The sequence below is a fragment of the Dromaius novaehollandiae genome, chromosome 1, assembly GCF_036370855.1.
Source record: "Dromaius novaehollandiae isolate bDroNov1 chromosome 1, bDroNov1.hap1, whole genome shotgun sequence".
NCBI lineage: Eukaryota > Metazoa > Chordata > Aves > Casuariiformes > Dromaiidae > Dromaius > Dromaius novaehollandiae.
The window spans coordinates 103,066,990-103,085,309 of NC_088098.1; the positions used below are offsets into that span (position 1 = coordinate 103,066,990).

The 18,320-nt window shown below is 44.6% G+C and overlaps 1 protein-coding gene across 2 annotated transcripts in view; it reads left to right on the plus strand.

Moving 5' to 3' along the window:
- Positions 1-5,898: 5,898 nt before the first annotated feature.
- The window catches only part of PTGFRN (prostaglandin F2 receptor inhibitor), a 70,779-nt gene continuing 58,357 nt past the window's right edge, over positions 5,899-18,320 (plus strand). Inside the window, exon 1 of one of the 2 annotated variants that reach the window (XM_064522793.1) lies at positions 5,899-6,092. In XM_064522793.1, the coding sequence (XP_064378863.1) occupies positions 6,038-6,092 (55 nt within the window). In that variant the 5' untranslated portion in view covers positions 5,899-6,037. Of the gene's footprint in view, positions 6,093-6,361; positions 6,550-18,320 lie in introns of those variants that run through there. The other variant, XM_064522795.1, reaches the window with a different exon arrangement.

Here is an 18,320-nt window from a genome sequence, read left to right on the forward strand (position 1 = left end):
AATTTGCTTGTGTGGTGTTAGGAACATGGGCGTGAGTCCCTGCAACCTGCCTGTTTCCTAGTCATTGCGGCACTAACCTGTAGACCATCATAAACATTTTTGCAGGCAAGCATCTAAAGTTATGCTGCTAAATCTGTCTGTATGCACCTATAGATTAAGATGCGTGTTTTTTTTTTTCTTCCAGTGCTTAGTGCTCAAAAATTCCATCAAAATCAACAAGAGCTCACCATGTAATATAAAGCAGCTGTTTATGAGTGCTTAAGTACAGATTTAGGAACCAAACTTTAGGAAGCCAGATACGAAAAAAGTGGTCCATCTTTAAATGATGTGCTTTACTGGAAGGAGTCTAGTCTGAAAATGTTCATGAAGTCTGAGAGTTTATGAAGTAATGAAACCTGTAGCAAGCAGTGTGTGCTTCCTACTTTTTCTGGATTTCATTATGCCTTCCTGCTTGGCAGAACAGCTGTAACATTAAATATATTGAAATTCGTAAAGTGCTTAGAGATCCAGTGAAGGGAGGCAATAGAGAAGTAAAAGATACTCAATTTTCATTGCTATTATTTCATGCAGGACAGTTTCCAGAATGTCTTCATATTTAATAAGAATAAATAACTGCAAATGTAGAATCTATTCCATGCTCATCGGTAAGTAGCTTTTGGACTGTGGTTGAGGAGAATCTCTCTTAAGGAGAAGATGAGAGAAAATTTTAATTCACTTTTCGGAACCTTTCTTAGGCCATGTCTTGGAGCATCAAGGTGCACTTTACTAATGCCTGAATACCATCCAGGTCTACTGGCGAAAGTAGTGGCAGATAGTTTGTTTGACCATTTTCTCCTGTCAGATTTCAGCTAGGTTTTCAAATAAATCATTCACCAATACTTTTCCCTCATGATTTGGTAAGTTCAATAGCCAGCTGAACAATATTCATCAAATAAATTACTCACTTTTTTTCCCCATCAATCTGCAAATAGTTTATTCACAAATACTTTTTATACAAGGTAGCCAGGACAAATCAAGGTTATTTCCTACTCTTTTGATCAAACACCAGTATGACTTTATCTTGGACAGCTCAATAGAGACAGATTTTAACGCATAATACATTATGGGTAAGCTGAGTTTTTCACAATTATTTGTGAGCTCTCTGCTTTTCCCCACATTTCTGTTCAGCTACTGAGATCAGAATGGCAGGGGGGCATATGTTTTCCATCCAGGTACGCTCAGAAGCCTTTCACAAAACTGACTGTACAGCTTTGGGGGTGCAGGGATCACAGCAGCCACGACTGCGATGGGGCAGGTCTTGGCTGCAACATGGAAGCTCTTTAATAGAGCAAGGCAAAATTTAACAGGAGTTGAGGAGAGGAAATGAAGAAGTGTGTTGTACTAGCTTCAAAATACAAAGGGAACCTAGAAGCTCAATGAAATCAACCAATAGGGGTTTGGCCAGCACGGTGGAGATAACATCCTCAGCTCTTCAGAAAAAGGTCTTCAATAAGCCACCGAGACTCGAGACGACACATCTACATGTAAATATCTCCAGGACAACATTGGCACTGTAGTTCCCTTTCCCCTGGCTTCTCATGCAAGCAGTTTGGAAGCAGCTGACAGTCTCCATCCTGTCCTCGAGCAGCTGAGCACAGCCCTGTCTGTCTGCCTGTCCCTCTCTCCTGTTGCGGAGGACTGACAGCCAACACATGCTTCCAGCAAGGGGCCTCATGTAACTGAGACAATGGGACTGAAAGATGGCTCCCGTGCCTAAGGTCTGCAGGCAGCAACCTGTGTTGTGCATGGGCAATGTTTTTCCAGGTCCTGCCCTCAAACAGGGTGCTGACTGCTTGTCTGGAGGGGCCTCCTGCTATCCAAAGTGTGCGGGACTGCTGAATGCTGCTCATGCTTGCATCCTGAGCAGGCCTGCTCTGCAGTCACCTCATCTTTGCCCTCTGCTGCCCAGGGAATGAGCTGGAGAGACAAAAGCAGTTGTTTGTCCATATTTGTCAAGAGAGAAACTTCACAAAACCTGGCCAACTACGTGTTGGAGGAGTGCTGCAAGTAGGAAGGATTTGCATGTGGGTTTCTTCAGGATCTGTGTGTGTTCATGTTCACACGCTTATATGCATGCATGTTGTTTAATATAACACTTCAATCTGGATCCTTCATGGAGATTCTGCTGGCTAATCTAGTTACCCCAAAATAAGCGATGCCTTCAGCCAAGGCATTATGGAGAAATCTAGGTATAAAGAAATGTAGGCAAACTTTTCTGCAGCATCATGAATAAAGCATATGGTATCTACCCAACAACAACAATGTGCTAAACACTGAAAGTTAAGCTGGATGCCTTCCTGAGAAACAAACAACTGACCACATATTTACTCTGTGTCTCATAAATAAATATGGAGGAAACACAGAAACAGAAGAAGGTATTTGTCTCTGCTTTATACTCAGAGAAAGCTTTTGACTCAGTCTGGCTCCCACAGCTGAACTATACAAAATGGAATTGGCAAGGGGAAAAAATGACATAATCACATACATGTAACAATCCATTGAAAGTAGGACACGAAAAAAAAAGAGAAGAAAATGGGCTTTGAAGCAAGAAGGTAGACTAACAGCATGGTCAACTTCAGCCCTGTTCTTTCGGACATCTACACTGGTGATTTATCAACCGCAGAGGAACAGTTACCAAATTGAATGAGGGATCTCAAATATCTGCTTAAATTGTCACAGTGATATGAATTGTATTTTAACACACTCCACTGCAAGGCCATGTAGTGAAAAAGAAAGAATATCACTGATGAATGGCAGGATAAAGGTGCCGTCTTGGAAAACAGAGATGCAGAAAGAGACTTGAGGATTCAACATGGTACCCTCCACACAAGTTCTTTGAGCAGTGTTGACAGTTAAAGGTCTAATTCCATTTTTAGAGGTGTGAGAAGGATAATAACAAGTAAAGAGAGGGAAGTGACTTTGTCTCTGTGCACCGCACGTGTGTATAGACACAGGTGCCCATGTGTCAAAAGGTATTTAGAAATATGGGAGAGTCTGAAAAATGCTGCAGAGGGCGGAAACCAAATCTCATAATGTGAGGCTTCAAAGAAAACAATCTATTCAGTTTAGCAAGGAGAGGTGATATGAGCACTCTGTATAGTTACTTATCCATGAAAATGGAATGGGTGTTCAGTTTTTGTAGACACAGGCACAAGTTCTGATGTCTAGAAGTTGAAGTTAGACAAATTCAACCTTGAAAGAAGCAATTTTCTAGCAGTAAGGATAATTAAACATTGGAATAAATTAGTAGGTGGGGTGAGGCACTCACCATTACTTGGAGTCTTAAGACAAGATGTGTTGTCTTTCAAACAAACTCACTGTGATCCAGCAGCTGGGAAGAAATTCTATGGCTTGCATGTACAGGTCAGATTAACTGATTACAGTGGCCCCTTCTGTCTAGAAGTCTGAATATTATGGGGAGGAAAGTGGTTCCTGCTAAATACTAAGTGAAAAAGTCGGTTTACACTTGTTGAGGATACCACACACCACAGCTCAGGGTTTTACCTGTATTTTTCACCGATTAACAATGCAAAGCAATGGTGAAGTAGACCCCTGTATCTGGATGTTACTGTGAGTGCACTGGGGAGTTCCAAATTGGATAGTCATAAGGAAAAGCTTTCCAATGACATAAGGAAAATAATTAAGTCCATCTCTTGGAGAAAGTTACTGCTTGTAACTAACTACTCAGCACTTTAATTCAGGTCATGAATCGGATATCCTAAACTGGCAACAGACCACAGGAAATATAAAGCACAGAACAAACGGGCTGGAGTTCCTGCAAATACAGCGGGGTGGCTCATATGGTGGACTTTATGTCCATGACTACATTCATGTGTACCTATTAGGATCACTGGCGCAAGCCTGGAGAGGCACAAGGGGATGTATTTTCAGGGCTAAAGTTTAACGAAGTATCGGTATTTTAACCAGAATGACAAAAGTAGATGAGTAAGGGGGAGAGATCTTCTGATCTGCTGTCTGAATGTGAAGTAAGTGACATGTCTTGGTTCACAGAAGTGATGTTTTTCAGTGAACAAGAAAAGTTTAGAAAAAAGCATATATGAATGCTGGCCAAAGGAGGAGATAGAGCAGAAAAATCAGAAATAGGCAGCAAGAGCAAACGGGTATAGGAGGATACTGTAGATCTAGATGGAGTCAGCCCTATTTTGTTTGGGAAGCCCTTTCTCAGTCATGCCTGGATTTGGTCTCATTTGCAGTTTGGAAGTTAGCAGAGCTTGTGCCTGAAGAGGGCCGAGTCCCCAGGCACCCCACAGCTTTGGCTCTGCAAAGGTGTCTGATGTGTTTGGGGCTGCAGGGCTAAAGTTTTCCTAATCAAGGGTCCTGCTTCAGTTGTAACAGGCAACACCCTCTCCACAGCAAAGCATTAGAAAATAACAAAGTTCAACCTAAAATCCACTCTGGTAATCGTTCATGGTTATGAATGCAGTAGTTACTTCCTGCTAATGGAAACAAACAACCTCACCTGAAGCAGGGCATGCCAGGTGTGTGGGGACACTGAAACACAGGCAAGACCAGCACACATGCCGCAGGAGGAGCAGCTCCAAACCCTGCATGGGCTCCGGAGACCATCCATGTAGCGAAATGTGTAATGTGGAGCTAGCTGCACCAAACAACAGAAAATCAGGTAGCCTGAAGGGAATCGAAGGAGTATACGGTAAAATGCACAAATGCACACAGGGATAGCACAGGTTTGCAATTACTGTGGCGAGGAGATTGAGACTACGGATACTGTCCAAATTGCTAGAGAGCAGGCAAGCTCCTCAATTCTTTGTTTTTACAAACAAACAGGAAATTAAATCCCTGAACAAACAAAAACCTCTGCGACCAGACCAGGAAGGACGGCGGTGGTGGTATCAATGCTGCAGCCTGTCTCTGAATTACAAGGGAGGCGGACAGTGAAGGAGAAACCCATCCCGAACACTGCGTGCCAGGTGGCTGCCTGCAGCGGGGTGTCGAGGGATGGCAGCTTCCCAAGGCACCCCAAGGCTGAGGCGACCCGCGCCCGTCTGGCCAGGGCAATGCCCATGGCCGTGGTGCCTACGGCAGCAGCAGGTGCCTGCCGTGGGGAGTGATGCCGGTGGGACTGTGCCAGGGAGTGGGCAGGTTTGGGGCAGCCCCTGTGGTGGGGCCAGTGGCCACATTGGGCAGGAGGCCTGGGTGGGCCCCAAAGTTTCTGCTGGGGGGCGGAAAGAGCGGACTGCACAGCCAGGGCTTTGTGTAACTGGGCCATAGGCGTGCGTGAACACTCGCTTTTGGGGTGTGGGGGGGGCAGTGGGGCACCTCTGGCTGGGGTTTGTGTGCGGGGGCGGACAGGAGGGCTGCGGGGACCCCCGTTGGGCGACATAGGGCAGGAGCAAGCCCCGGGTCGGCGCAAGCAGTGGGGCAGAAGTAAGCGGGCAGCCGGGGCCACGAGCGCCATGGCGGGGCTCCGTGGGGTCGCCCAACCGCCGCCGCCGAGAGGGCCAAGCGGGCGGGGCGGGGCCCCGCCGGGAGCCCCCGCCCCACCGCGCACCTTCCCCTCGTGGGCGCGGGGCTCCCGCGGCCACGTGTGTGGGGGCAGCGAGGAGGCCGGAGCGGCGCCCGGGCGGGGAGCGCGGGCTCGGGGCGGCGCCGCCCTGCCCGCAGCGCCGCTGGGCAGGGGGCTCCCCGCCCCCTCGGCTGTGGGTGGACGGGCCGGCGGCGCCCTCTCTCCTCCCCTTTAAGGGGGTGGGGGCCGGGTTGGGCCGGGCCGGACCCCCGCGCCGCCCCGCTACCTGCGGGCGGGGGCGCGCGGGGGCGGGCGCTGGGGAAAGTTTGTCTCTGTGGTTGGCTGCGCGGCGCGGCGCGGCCGGTCGGGGCGGGCGGGCGGCTCCGTGCGCTCGCAGGGCAGCGGGAAGGCGAGCGGCCGCCCGGCGGGGAGCGCGCTGCCGCCGGGCCCCGGGCGAGGCGACGCAGCGCGCCGGCGGCCGCAGCGCGAGAGGCACGCGGGGGCATTGCCAGCATGGGGCACCGCGGGGAGCGGGCGTCCTGCCTCCTCTTCCTCCTGCTACTGCTCGGTGAGCCCGGGGGTGTGCGGCCGTGGGGCGGCGACGGGTGGGCGGGCGTTTGCCCGCGGTCGCCTCGCCGGCAGGTAGCGGGGGAGGACAGGGCAGGGCGGGCCGCCGCCCGCGGGCACGGCCCCGGCCCCGGGGCGGCCTCGGCCGGGGGGGGCCGGCCGTGGAGCCGCCTGGGGCGCGGTGGAGCCCCCCAGGGGGCCGGCGGGTGCCGCGCCCGGCGGCCGTTTGTGCCTCGGCGTGCGCCCCGCCCGCGGGCGCTAACGGCCGGCGGCGCCCTAACGGCTTGTGAGCCCGCGGGGGACCGGGCCCTCGCGGGTACGGCTGGTTTTCTCCCCGAAACTTCAGGTGGCTGGTGAAGAGCAGGAAGGAGGAGGAAATACCACTTCGTGTGGTTGCCCTGTGAAAGGGGTTTCCACAGGAGGTCGGAGTCCTACAGAGCGCCTGGCTTGGTAGCGAGGTGAGGTAATGCTGGCAGTATGGCAGTAGGTGCTCTGTCTTTAAGGTAAATGTAATGAAATCTCACGTTTCGGGGCATAAAATGACTCATTTCAAGGGTTAGGAGGTGATCTTTCTCTGTATGCTGCTCAAGTGAAATAACAGGAGGGGTTTCTGACACAGGGACAGAAACCTGGACTGTGGTCACACAGGTGTTTCTTGGGAGATACTAATACTTCTGTGCCGCTTCCTGCCCTCCTTTTTTTTTTCTGGCTTTGCTACCTCTGCTGAAGTTCCTGTGTTACATGATAACAAATACTGGGTGGTTGAGATTATGCTGTATTCAAATAATTGTAGATGACGCTGGATTAACATGTGGTAGCGTTCTTTGCCACTGTTAAGTCCAGATGGGCAGTGTGTAGAAATAAAGGTCGTGGGCTCTTCACAGAGCAAGAATTGATCAAAAGGGTGGTAGTGGGGGCCTTTTTTTGTGCATTTCTCTTGTTTTTCAAAGCAACACTGTACATGTAGCATTGTTGCTAATAGCATTACTGAAGTAGTGGTGTGAATAACTAGAGAAGGAGAAGATTATTCAGGAAAGATAATTACACACAGTATTTAAATGGTGCTGTGTCAGCTCTGTGCAGTTAGAAGTACTGGAGCTGTCGGTAAATGAGCATGGCCCACAAATTATTACCTGCAGTTCTTCAACCAGGCCCCTTGGCTAATTGCAGGTAGTAAGTGGGAACCTTTTCCAGATTTGAGGTGGAAGGAGTGAGTAACCAAGCAGTCTCTTCCCCCACTTCTGCCCCTCACCCCCAAGAAACCCACTCTGCAACACTTTCATTTAAACAAAACCATATTTGCTGACCTAGTTTGTCTGTGTAGTTCTGACATTGCTATGGCTAATTTTTCTTTAAACTCTGCCAGAGCACTTTTCCTCATGGTTTGGCTGTTGAGTCTTTCAATAGACAGGTCTGCAGTGCAGATAGTTACAGTTGAAAAGTCAGCTTCCCACATCTAGGCTTGTACCAGTCTATCTCCTGGGGCTGCTTAGAGGCAGCGAAGAAATTAGGCTGGGGGATGTCTATGCAAAAGTCAAGATCCTACCACACAAGGTGCCTGCTGTGCTTTCTCTTACTTGCAGTTGATGTTAGTCATCTCATTTTTCTTCATGATATAGGTATTTTGCCAGCTGGGAGAACAGTGAAGAACTGGAGGGATCACCTTTAGTGTTTGTTTAGAAACAGAACGGGAATAAAATTTTTCAAAAGAATGGTTTAGTAGGACAAGCTGAAAATCAGGACTCGCCGATACTAACTTTTACTTTTTGCTGCGTGACCTTGAGCACTTCAGGTATGAGGTGCAACAGGAGAGTGTTTTCATCTTCTTTCCAGACAAAAGAATTTTAAGAACTTAATGTGCATATACATTAGGCCACTGTTTATGGTACAGTTTGTCTGAATGTTCTGAGTTGCTTCTTGGGGATTTTTCAAAATCAAATTGTGCTGTTAAAGTTAAGTGTTCTTGTGTCAGGCAAGAGGAACTTTTCAGTATTGCTTGAGATTGTGTTGTTGAGTGACTGTCTTCTGATAAGGTCATCTTCCTTTCACTCTGGATGGGGAAAAATGTGCTTCTGTTAAGGTGCGTTTTCTAGCAGCTCTTTAACAGAGAGGTCTTTTTTTTTCTTTTTCTGTTAACTGATTTAACTGAGGCATGGTAAGTGTTGAGGAATTTTGTGTAAGCAAGGTGGAGAGAGTGGCTGAAGCATTCAAAAGTTCATCCCTTGCGTGTACTTATGCTTAATTGCTTTGTTCAGATCTTCACAAAATAACCCGGCAAAGGATACAAATGCCTAAAGGGCTTGTCAGTGACAGACAAGAATGTTTTCTCATCCTTTCTCCTGGATCCAGTACAGTTGTTACCAAAGAGATCTGTTAGTTCCAGTCATGTGGTAGGAAGATTGTGGTGTCTGTGTTTAAGGCTTGATATCTAGTCTCTCTTTTCTTCCCTCCTCTGGTGTGGTTACATCATGACGACGGAGGGCAGCATGAGGATGTTTTAGATGTGATTTCATTGTGCAGTCAATCTACATCATCAACTTGTGAAATGCTCTGAAAACCAAAATACCCTTCCTTGGACAAGACTTTGAAAAAAGAAAGCAGTTATCTGATGATTACCTGGGCTCAGGGAAAACAGTAAGCCTTGCAGCAACCGGATCTTTTTTTGCTTTTCTTGTTTTGAGATTCAAGGTAAGGATTGAAATGCAACTGAGAAAAAGCTGGCTTTTCTTGAAGTGCTATGGGACTTGAGAGCAGGCACTCAGCAGATCCTGGGGGAAAGGCTCTGATTATGTGTTCCCAGATGTGACCTTTTTCTTATTACCGCTCGGACCTGTGTGATACCCTCTGTCCACTGTGATGACAGCCAGCTCCAGTATTCCAGATGCCCAAAAGCTGTGCGTATAGATGAATAGGGTTATTTCCCATCACTTGTATCTGGAATTCTTTAGATTTTAGGTCTCTTTTTGTTTTCCTCAGAAGTTACAACAATTAGTCATTTGAATCAAGGTTTATTTCAGGCTCTGTAATAGAAAGCTTTTGGTCATTAGTATAAGTTATTGCAATCTTGAACTTCAAGGAAACATGTGCTTTATTCTTGCTCTGCATTTGCAGTTAACATGAAAACATTAGGAAATTAAAGAGCCTTGAGGTGCAAGGCAGGGAGATGATATAAGGATGAGTGCCCAGGTAGCTTTCAAGGTGTGTTACGGTGGAATCTGCTTCCTGTTTCCCTTATTGGTGTCTGGACATCTGCCAGGGTGCTCATTACTGCTATTGCTGGTGGCCTTTGCCTTCTTTTTCTTGGAAGAAAGCAGACTCATATCCTCACCAGTACTCGGAGAAGCAGCAGACAACTAGGCCTCTGTATCTCTTGTAGCTTTAGAGGTAGTTAAAAAAGCTCCCAAAGGGGAGATACCAACAAGCCTGTCTTGATCTTAGTCAGCAGCTGACTGCTAAGGTAGTAAAAGCATGTACTGAATGTTGGAAATGGGCTGGTAAAGCGCTGGAAGGCAGATGTTGTTCCTGAGGAGGAAGCATTTTCCATGTGCTTTTGCTATGTTGTTGTATTTTCATAGGATGTAGGCTCTGGGAAGATGCGAGGCTCAAAGAAAGGAAGTTATAGGGAGTGGTTTTCCCTTTGCCTCCTGTGTTATTTCTGGTTGGTGAAAGATAGCTTAGTCACCCTTTCTGGCTCTCTTGCATCTTTGTAGGTTCCTGTCCAGGGCTACTCCTTGGATGTGGCCAGCACAGATACTTTTTCTGAAATTCCTTGTCCTTGTTCTCCAGGTTTCTTGATCGCTATGCTTCAACATAGCGACAGCTTGTGCTCTTTCGGTGGCCGCTGTTGTACTTGGCTTCAGTCCCTGAACTGAGGTATAAACCTGCCTGAACAAGACTTGAAGTAAGCAGTAGGGGTCATTCAAAAATGCAGTCACATGCTTGATTAGAAGAGTACTTAATAAATAAATAAAAAATAAAAAAAAAACCCCTCAAACAAGAACAACAACAGGGACATCTGAGATTCCAGCTTTCACTTCTAATAAATCTATGGGATTTTGTGTTTTGGGGGCATTTTTTATTTATTTTTTTAACTCAACTCGGATAGTGTGGTTTTGTTCTCCATAACCCTTGTCAATCACTAACCTGCAAAACAGATCTGGATTTTGTTTTAGTGGAGAAGTTACATATTGAATAAGATACTTTTAGAAAGTGAACATTTCAGTCATCTGTTTTCAGATGACTTTGAGTGATATGTTTTTGTGTGTGAAATTCTGTATTTCAGGAGGAAGAGAAAAAGATTATCTGAAAATAAGTCTTTCTGGTATGTATAGAAATCAACCACCTGAAAGTTAAGTTGGAAAGGACTTGAGGAAAACATTACTAAAGCTACCTGGGTCAAAGATAAACACCAGTATAATCCCTACAAAGTCTCTAGTAGTCTTGGAAGAAAGGTATTAGATAGAGTATAAAGTAAGTATATGTTTTATAATACAAATAAAAGTATCCTTTTAATATTTGACCTTTGACTTTTACTGGAGATGTTGCAGTTACCTCCCAAGACCTGCTCTCTTACAACATTTCCAGTAATACGTGATGCAACCTATTGTCCAGAGACCTGCAGTTGTTGAAAGTACTTTTGTGTCTGGAGGGGAGAGAAAAAGAAGTTTTCAGTATTGCTTGAGATGAGTGTTGTGGTGTGGCAATCTTCTGATAAGCTGATAATCCTTTCACTCTGGATGGGAAAAATGTGTTTCTATTAAGGTGTGTTTTCTAGCAGCTCTTTAACAGAGAGCTTTAACAACCTGTCTATTGTCTAAAGACCTGTAGTTGTCTAGGGATAAAAATGTTTTGATCTCTATCCAAGAATAATAAGCCGCTTCCTGTATGACCCAATACCTAACCTGAAAAAGATACCCCAGAACTGGGTTGAGCAAGAGAGGGAGAGGCTGTAACATAAGCAGGTTGGTCTGGGTGTTAACCTTCTCCCCCAAAGAAGGAACAAGCTTGTTTCAACAAGATACTAAGGTCTCCAATTGCCCAGTTGTTTGTCATTTTTTTAATGAAGCCTTGAAATTGTAACTTTCTTTGAAGGCTTGAATATCTGCTGAGAAGTGCTCTAAAAATAATGAGCTGAACTCTTTAAACCTCTGAGGCACGAAGTTTTGCAGGTGAGTATGAAAGGTATGAAATAAGTGATCAGTTTCAGACCAAATTGCTCTTGTGATAGGATGATCTGAAAAATAGCTGTACAGATTCCAAAAGCCTTGAATAATGTCTTTCTATATTACTGTTACAAGTTGCAAGACAGTGTCTTATTTTTTGAAGTTTCATATCAGAAACTGGTGTATTCATTTCAGTGTAGACTTTCACATTTAAAAAGCATAATTGATTCAAGTCTGAGATGGGGAAAGAAAGGATAGACTTTTCTGGAGTTGGAAAAGATTTCAAAATTGGGTACCCAATGGAAATCATTGTAAGTTCAGTTAGAATGCCATAGTTAATGTTAAAAGTGAGCTAGCTAGAAGGTAGAACAGTGCTGCTAAATATCTTTATTTCTTGAGTCTCTTAAACTTAACAAAGCTATATGGGAATGCTGGTACATTTGAATCAATATGGTTGTCATCTAGCTGCTTAAAATTTGTGGTAGAGCATTGCAGTAGATGTTCCTTTTTGTAACATGAGAGGAAGCAAATTGCAGGAAAATTCTAATGTGGCTGGACCTGAAGAAACAGCTTGAAGAAGCATTTGTCTGTCCTGTGTAGCAATGGTAAAATACTGCTGCAGAAGTCTCAAGAAGAACTGAAAGAAGCTGAAGTAGCTAACTGGTGATAATCTCCATGATCAGATGGTGTTTGCATGGATGCTCTAAAAGAACTGAAGTGTTAGCTGAGCTGTGGGGAAAAAAGTGAGTATAGTAAGAGATTGAGTCCTGGCCAGTGTGTTACTCCTTTTAAAAGATGTGAGAATGTTCTTTGGAAGTGATTGACTTGTGAACTTCAGGAACAAGAACTAATTAAAGACTGGAGCTCTATGGCAAGCTGTTACAGATGCTGATAGGCAGAGCTGCCAGCAATGCCTGTACTTTGTCTGCTTGGTACTTTGTTTTGAGGGCCATCTCGTAATTTGTTCGTTACTCTGCCAAACTTTAGCCATTTAAGCTGAAATTTTCTGGGCTGGTTGTCCACCCCAGGTTGGCTTTTTTCTTTCTTTTTTTACTTTTCCTCGGCGTGGTGGTGGTGGACACAAAAAAGCTTGAAAGTTTCCAACCATTATGCTTTGGGAAGGAAGGAGGAGCAGGGAGAAGAAGCTTCCCCCCCCCCCCCCCCCCAAATGTTCTGGCCAATTCTCCTTCCCCACTTTTGAAAGAATAATAATACTGCAGCTGCTAAGCTAAGAAGTTCTAGCACCTCCGTGCTTTAGAGCAAGGGGCTGGAAATTTGGCTGGAGACAACTTTAAGAATGTGGCTTTTGCTGTTCTTGTAAAAAAAAAAAAAAAAAAAAAAGTCCTGATTTGACCAGATTACAAAACTTGGAAGAGTATCAGTTTGTAAATGCTTGGTAGGGAATTAGGCCCAGGTCTCTAGAGAGAGAGAGAGCACTCTGTAGTTGCTTTAAAGGTATCAAAGGACTATAGTTCGGATTGGGTGGGAGGCAGTTGTCTTTTTATTCCAGTTTGACTTCTGTAAATGTACTGTCAAGCTCATGTTGGATTTTTTAGTTTTTTAACTTTTTTTTGCCTGTGTGAATCACTGATCGTGTCTGCTGCTTATGGCACACAAAGTAGATATCATCTTTCTAATATGTGGCTTTCTTTAAAGTCAATGTAAACTTTATGTGCAGTTTTTAACTTCTGTTCTCTGTCTTCAGTTCTTCTCACAGACTTTTTCCCAAATGTACCCCTTTGTCCTTTACTTGATGCTGGCTGTAAAACAACTCCTTCTGCTGCAACAGTTTCTCTCAGGGAAGTAAAGAACATGCTACTCTTTCTGTTTAATATGCTTGATTAGTCTGGGCTTGCCTCTGCTAGCCTTCTTTAAGATGTGGTTCAGCTGTGCTGCTTAATGCTTGCTTCGTGATTCAATTTGCATGTATTCATGCTTTTTAAGTCACTCTTCTTGCTGTATCAGTAGCCATTAAAAAAATTGAGTTTGGAGCCATCAATGGGAGTCGTGTTGGTTAGCAAGAGTTTAGTTTTTGACAAAAGCTAGCCCTGCTTAGATTTGCCAGTCTTAAAAGAATCATGACCAATGTAATGGGCTTTGTTTCCGTGCATGCTCCAGTGTTTGCTCCAACTGCAGAGATTTAGCATTGTGTTTTGGATAGTCTTTGATGCAATGTGGCTGTGGGGAATCTTTGAGCAGGCTGTAACAGCATTGTTCTTCTACACGCATTAAAATGATTGTTGCAAGAGAGGCATCCATGGGGACCTCTGCCAGCTTCTTATTGATGTGTTTGGTTTCATCTATTGACACACTACCCTTCATTATTATCCAGCGAGTCCTGTGGCAGTGGAATATGCCATTAAATTTGCCCTGCAAAAGAGAATTGTCAGTAGCTGCTTTAAAAGCAGCTTGACCCCTATATTTACAAAGAATAGCTTCTAAATATGAAACAGATGCTGAACTAATACAGGATACTTTCTAAATTTTCAGGATATCAGACACAACCTCTTTGAGAAAAACTCTGAGTTCACATAATTTGTGTGGTGTTTCTCAATCTTAAAGATAATCACAAGTTTCAGTACTGTTTTTTCCCCAGAAATGTATATATTATCATTTATTTGTAATGCTGAAGTGCAAAATAGGCAATTATTTGTCAATGAAAACTGTTAGAATAGGCAGCGAGGTGTTAGTCTTTCCCTGTATGCTCCAATCCTACTCAGTGCTAGAGGGTAGGACAGGAGATGCATCTTGTCTTGCATTTTCCGATTGCCACAAGCTATTTAGTGCTTTCAGAGCACCACCCATATGTACCCAGATGTTGAACCTCCCCTTTTCCCAAAAGAAGTGTTATGTTTTAAATACCATACCCAGTGACATACTGTGTATTTGGAGGTGGTGCCAATGGATGGAATTTTTGTATATGTAAAAAAACCTTATGTTACATGTAGAGTGTGCCTGTGTATATTCAGTTCATATGGAGTTTTAAATTAACAGAGTCTTAAGTCTATTGTATCAACCTTGTTTCTCTTTGACCTCTGGGTTTAGTTCTAGACAAGGCATGCTGTGCCTTCTGGCTTAGAGAGCTTATGTGCATGGAGCAGGCTTCATCTGTACTTTCATATGGGTCTCTGTCATGAAGAGGTGAGTTCTAAGAGGTGAGCCTTAGAACAGTTCTTTATGAGAAAATAAAGAGCACAACAGCTTATAGGGGACAAAATCCCTCTGTGATTGTCTGGAGGTGGGAGGTAGCAAGGTAAACCTCGGTTCCTCGTTTCTGTCACAAAGCAGGGTTGAACAGACATTAAAGCTTATTGACTAAGCCCTGGATGCTGGCAATTGTATTGATAGGCACCTGTCAATAGTTTCAAAGCTGCTGACAAGCGTAGATTTATAAAAGGTTGGAAGAAATGTAGCCAGTAGTCAATGGACACAAGTGTGGCTGATGTTAGAAACTAGAGGTGGGGGGGAATGATAGCAAGGAGAGTGTACTGGAAGAGGAGAAAGTCCCCAGAAAGAAAGAGTGTGTGTGGGGAGTAGCTTATGTAAAACTAAGAGTGAGTTGAGGTGTGTCTGTAATGAGATGGTGATGTTGGGGCAGTTACCACCAGGAAACAACGTTGGTAAAAGACACAGGTTTCCTCAAGCTCTGCAAGCAAATCTTGAAATATCCTTGTTTATTGAACAAAGTTTCCTGCTAACCACTGGCAGGTAAATGGAATATCTAATCTTGGACTCCTGCAGAGTTTAAAACAAGGACTGAAGCAGGATGCCTGTGGCTGCAGGGTATGCTATGGCATCTTGACTTGATGCTGATGTCTGCTTTTTGAGTCTGAAGGGGGGGCAGGGAGGCTGCAGTACTGTGAATAGGGTTACTGGGGGGTGGGGGTGGGGGGGTGTCTTCCAAAGTAGCAGAAGAACAAATGAGACTTCACTTGGTGTCCTTGTTCCTGTTCATGACCAGCAAGCTACTGTGAGTGTATGTTTCAGACTGTGTCTGCCTAGTAAACCTATGGGGATCAACTGAGATAGGCCAAATCTACTTAGAAAGGAGCTGTTAAAGGTGACTTAAAATATTTCTCCCTGACCCCCTTCTTGGTGTGAGCAGTCAGCTTTTGGTTTGTATGTAGAGAGAGATTTTTTTTTTTTCTCTCTGCAGCTGTAGAGAGGCACTTTGTTCTTCTTGCATCTGATAAAGGCTAATATCTGCAGATGGATGCAGGGCAGGTGCCAGGACGGGCACCTCCATGCCCACACTTGTAACATGGGCCTCTTCCTTGCTTTCTTAAACAGTTTGTGTCTAGAACAATGAAGTTAGTCCTTTTACAGTGTTTTCCTGGAATGTGTATATGCCATCGGAGTAACTTGCCGGCTTCTGTATTTTCTTTTTTCATCATACTTCTGATATCAGTGCGTAGAGGCAAGAATTCACTTATATGGGTTTGGCTAAGGTTGAGTTCATACGCTGTTCTGACATGAGTGACAGTCCGGGGTCAGCAGTAATCCTCTGGTGTCAGGATTGTCTTGTTTCTGTAAGGACTTGCTTGCAGTCTAAAGTGGGACTTTGGTCAAGTGACTGTCTTAAGTAAACAGACGGTTCTTGAAATTAAAGCTCTACAATTGAGGTTTCTTCAGCAGAAGAGACTGCTGACATGAGACATTGTGATTGGCATTTAGGGCTGAAACTGTGTTCAGAGAAGCTGTTTGCTAGGGAGACAGTTAGTTACGGAGCCTTTGAAGAGCAGGGCGTGTGTGGAATAGGGGTAAGGGGATGCGTGGAGGTTTTGGCAGGGAGGAGGCAAGGGCCCAAGCTGCTGGTTCTGTAAATGGTGTATGTGATGAAAAGCTTTGTTACAGTTTACTTTATGTTAACTTTTTGTCATCTTAGTCTGATGACATATGGTCTTTTTTGACCTTGTGGGGTGTGGGAAGGGGAGTAAAAGGAAAAATGGGGGCTGGGGTACCTGGATGTGAGGAGGTGGGGGTGTGAGCTGCTAGCAGAACTGGTAATGAGGCATGCTGGGTGGATAGGACAAGCACTGTCTTGCATCTTTGCTTGGGATCTGTTTGCATTATATGTATTGAAGGCCTGTTGAAAAGACTGGTTGTTGTAAGTTAGGTATTGCTTCTCCCCACCTCCCTGTTTAGGTGTCAAACTCTCAAGCTGTCCTAATATAATGGACAGCTTTGGGCTTGAGGTCTTGTGCTTGTTGTTGGAGGAGAAAGATACCAGATCTGAGACCCCATGTTATGAGTTAGTGGTGGAGGAGATTGGTAATGTGAAGCTAGAGGTTTCTGTTTTTAGTGTGCTGGTGTGAATTTAGCCTGGTGGCTGCCCTTTGCTAGGGCTGTGTGAAATGGATTCCTGGTTTTGCTTCAGTTCTGAGTGGACACATGTCTGTAGGGCTAAGCAGGCTAGGAGCAGGTAGAGTGGCATTCTGGTCAAGGGTTTGCTCTCCAACCACAGGCTGAGTGAGCTTAGGTACCTTGCTTCTGGCTGAGGTAGCCCTTGTAGGCTGACGTGTCCAGGCAGAGGCTGTTGAGGGGATGTTTGCCCTGCTCCTGCCTGTTTTGTTTTAGTGGGTGAATGAAGGACTTTGGCCTTCAAGGTTATGTGAGTGCTTCTCATTGCTATTTAACGTCACCACTTCCCTCTGCATGCGTTATAATTTTTACATGTGTTATAAATTTGGAAGGCTCACGAATCGACAATTGTTTTCAATAAATACAGTCAAGGAGACTTCTAGCTTGTGGTAATTAATGCCCTCCCCTCCCTGGATCCCTCGATGTATGCCATCAGCTCATGACAGGAAATAATCTGGTGATTGTACCTGTCTGGCAAGGCCTCTAAACCCCACACAAGCACTTACATGTGCCCGGCTGTGAGCTCTCTGTAGCAACTTGATATACAAGTTGCTCTTGAGTGTTACATTTATGCTTTACACTGTTTGAAACAGAGTCCTGGAGTATTTCCTTGGAGGCAGTAGTGTGTAACCTAATTCAGCTGTGCCTATTGTGATGTCTTTTGTTGAGTTAAACTTGAGTTATTTTGGATTTGGACACTTGCTCTCGATGTGTAAAATGGAGCAAATGTGGCTAATTGTATTTTTGTTCTGCCGTTGCATTCTTTGGAGATGGCAGGTTCAAATGTTCTGTGTAGCTTGGATGTTCAGTGGGAGCTTACTGGGATCTGAGGCTGTCTGGCTGTACTCAGATTGTGTGTGTTTCTTCTGTAAAAGATGGCATGCATTCTTTGTATTGAAATAAAGGGCTGTGAATGCCTGCTGAGAAACTTGAATAGCAATCATTTAGAGAGAATTCTGCTTATCTGGTGATTTACTTCTTTTCTATCAGAATTTTTAGGAGAGTGGAATATTTTTTTTGGTCCTCTTTCAGAACAACCATTTCTATGTGAAGTCATAATCTTTTTATCTTCCTTTTTCTTCCTGCATTTGAGTCCACTGCCGTTACCTAAACAACTTTCTCCACAGCATCAGAAGTGTGAATGCTGGCAAGGATTTTGTCAGATCTTGTATGTTTTGTTCTGCAGGAGAGTCACTATGGGCAGAAGCATTGGGGTGTATTCTTCTGATAGGGGAGAGCTGTGAGACGCTGTGGGACTCTGCTGATCTGAGGTCGTTGATAGAGGGTGATAGCAAATGTACAACTCTGTATGTGGAATTTTACAGAAGTTCCTTATTGCTTGTGTTTCAGAAGGGCTTGTATGCCATTTCTTCCAGCTTTATCAACTGGTCTAATGAGAGCTCTCTTTTCTTAAGAACCTTGCTTTAGACCACTGTGGTTACGTAAGTACTGCTACTAGATTATAGAGTTATTCTGTGATTTGAAGTTATAATTCTGATGATGGTTTCTGCCACACGCATGCTGAATTATGCATTGCATAGAAGCTCCTTTTGGAAGTCTCAAGTAATAATAAAACTAGAGTTTAAAAGCAAGTAAGCCCTAAAAATGAAATAGCTGGCGGAATATTCTTTGAATTTATGGAGACAGGTGTATAAAAATTTTATTGTCCATTTCTGGATTTTTTTCTCTACTTAATACCTTTGAAT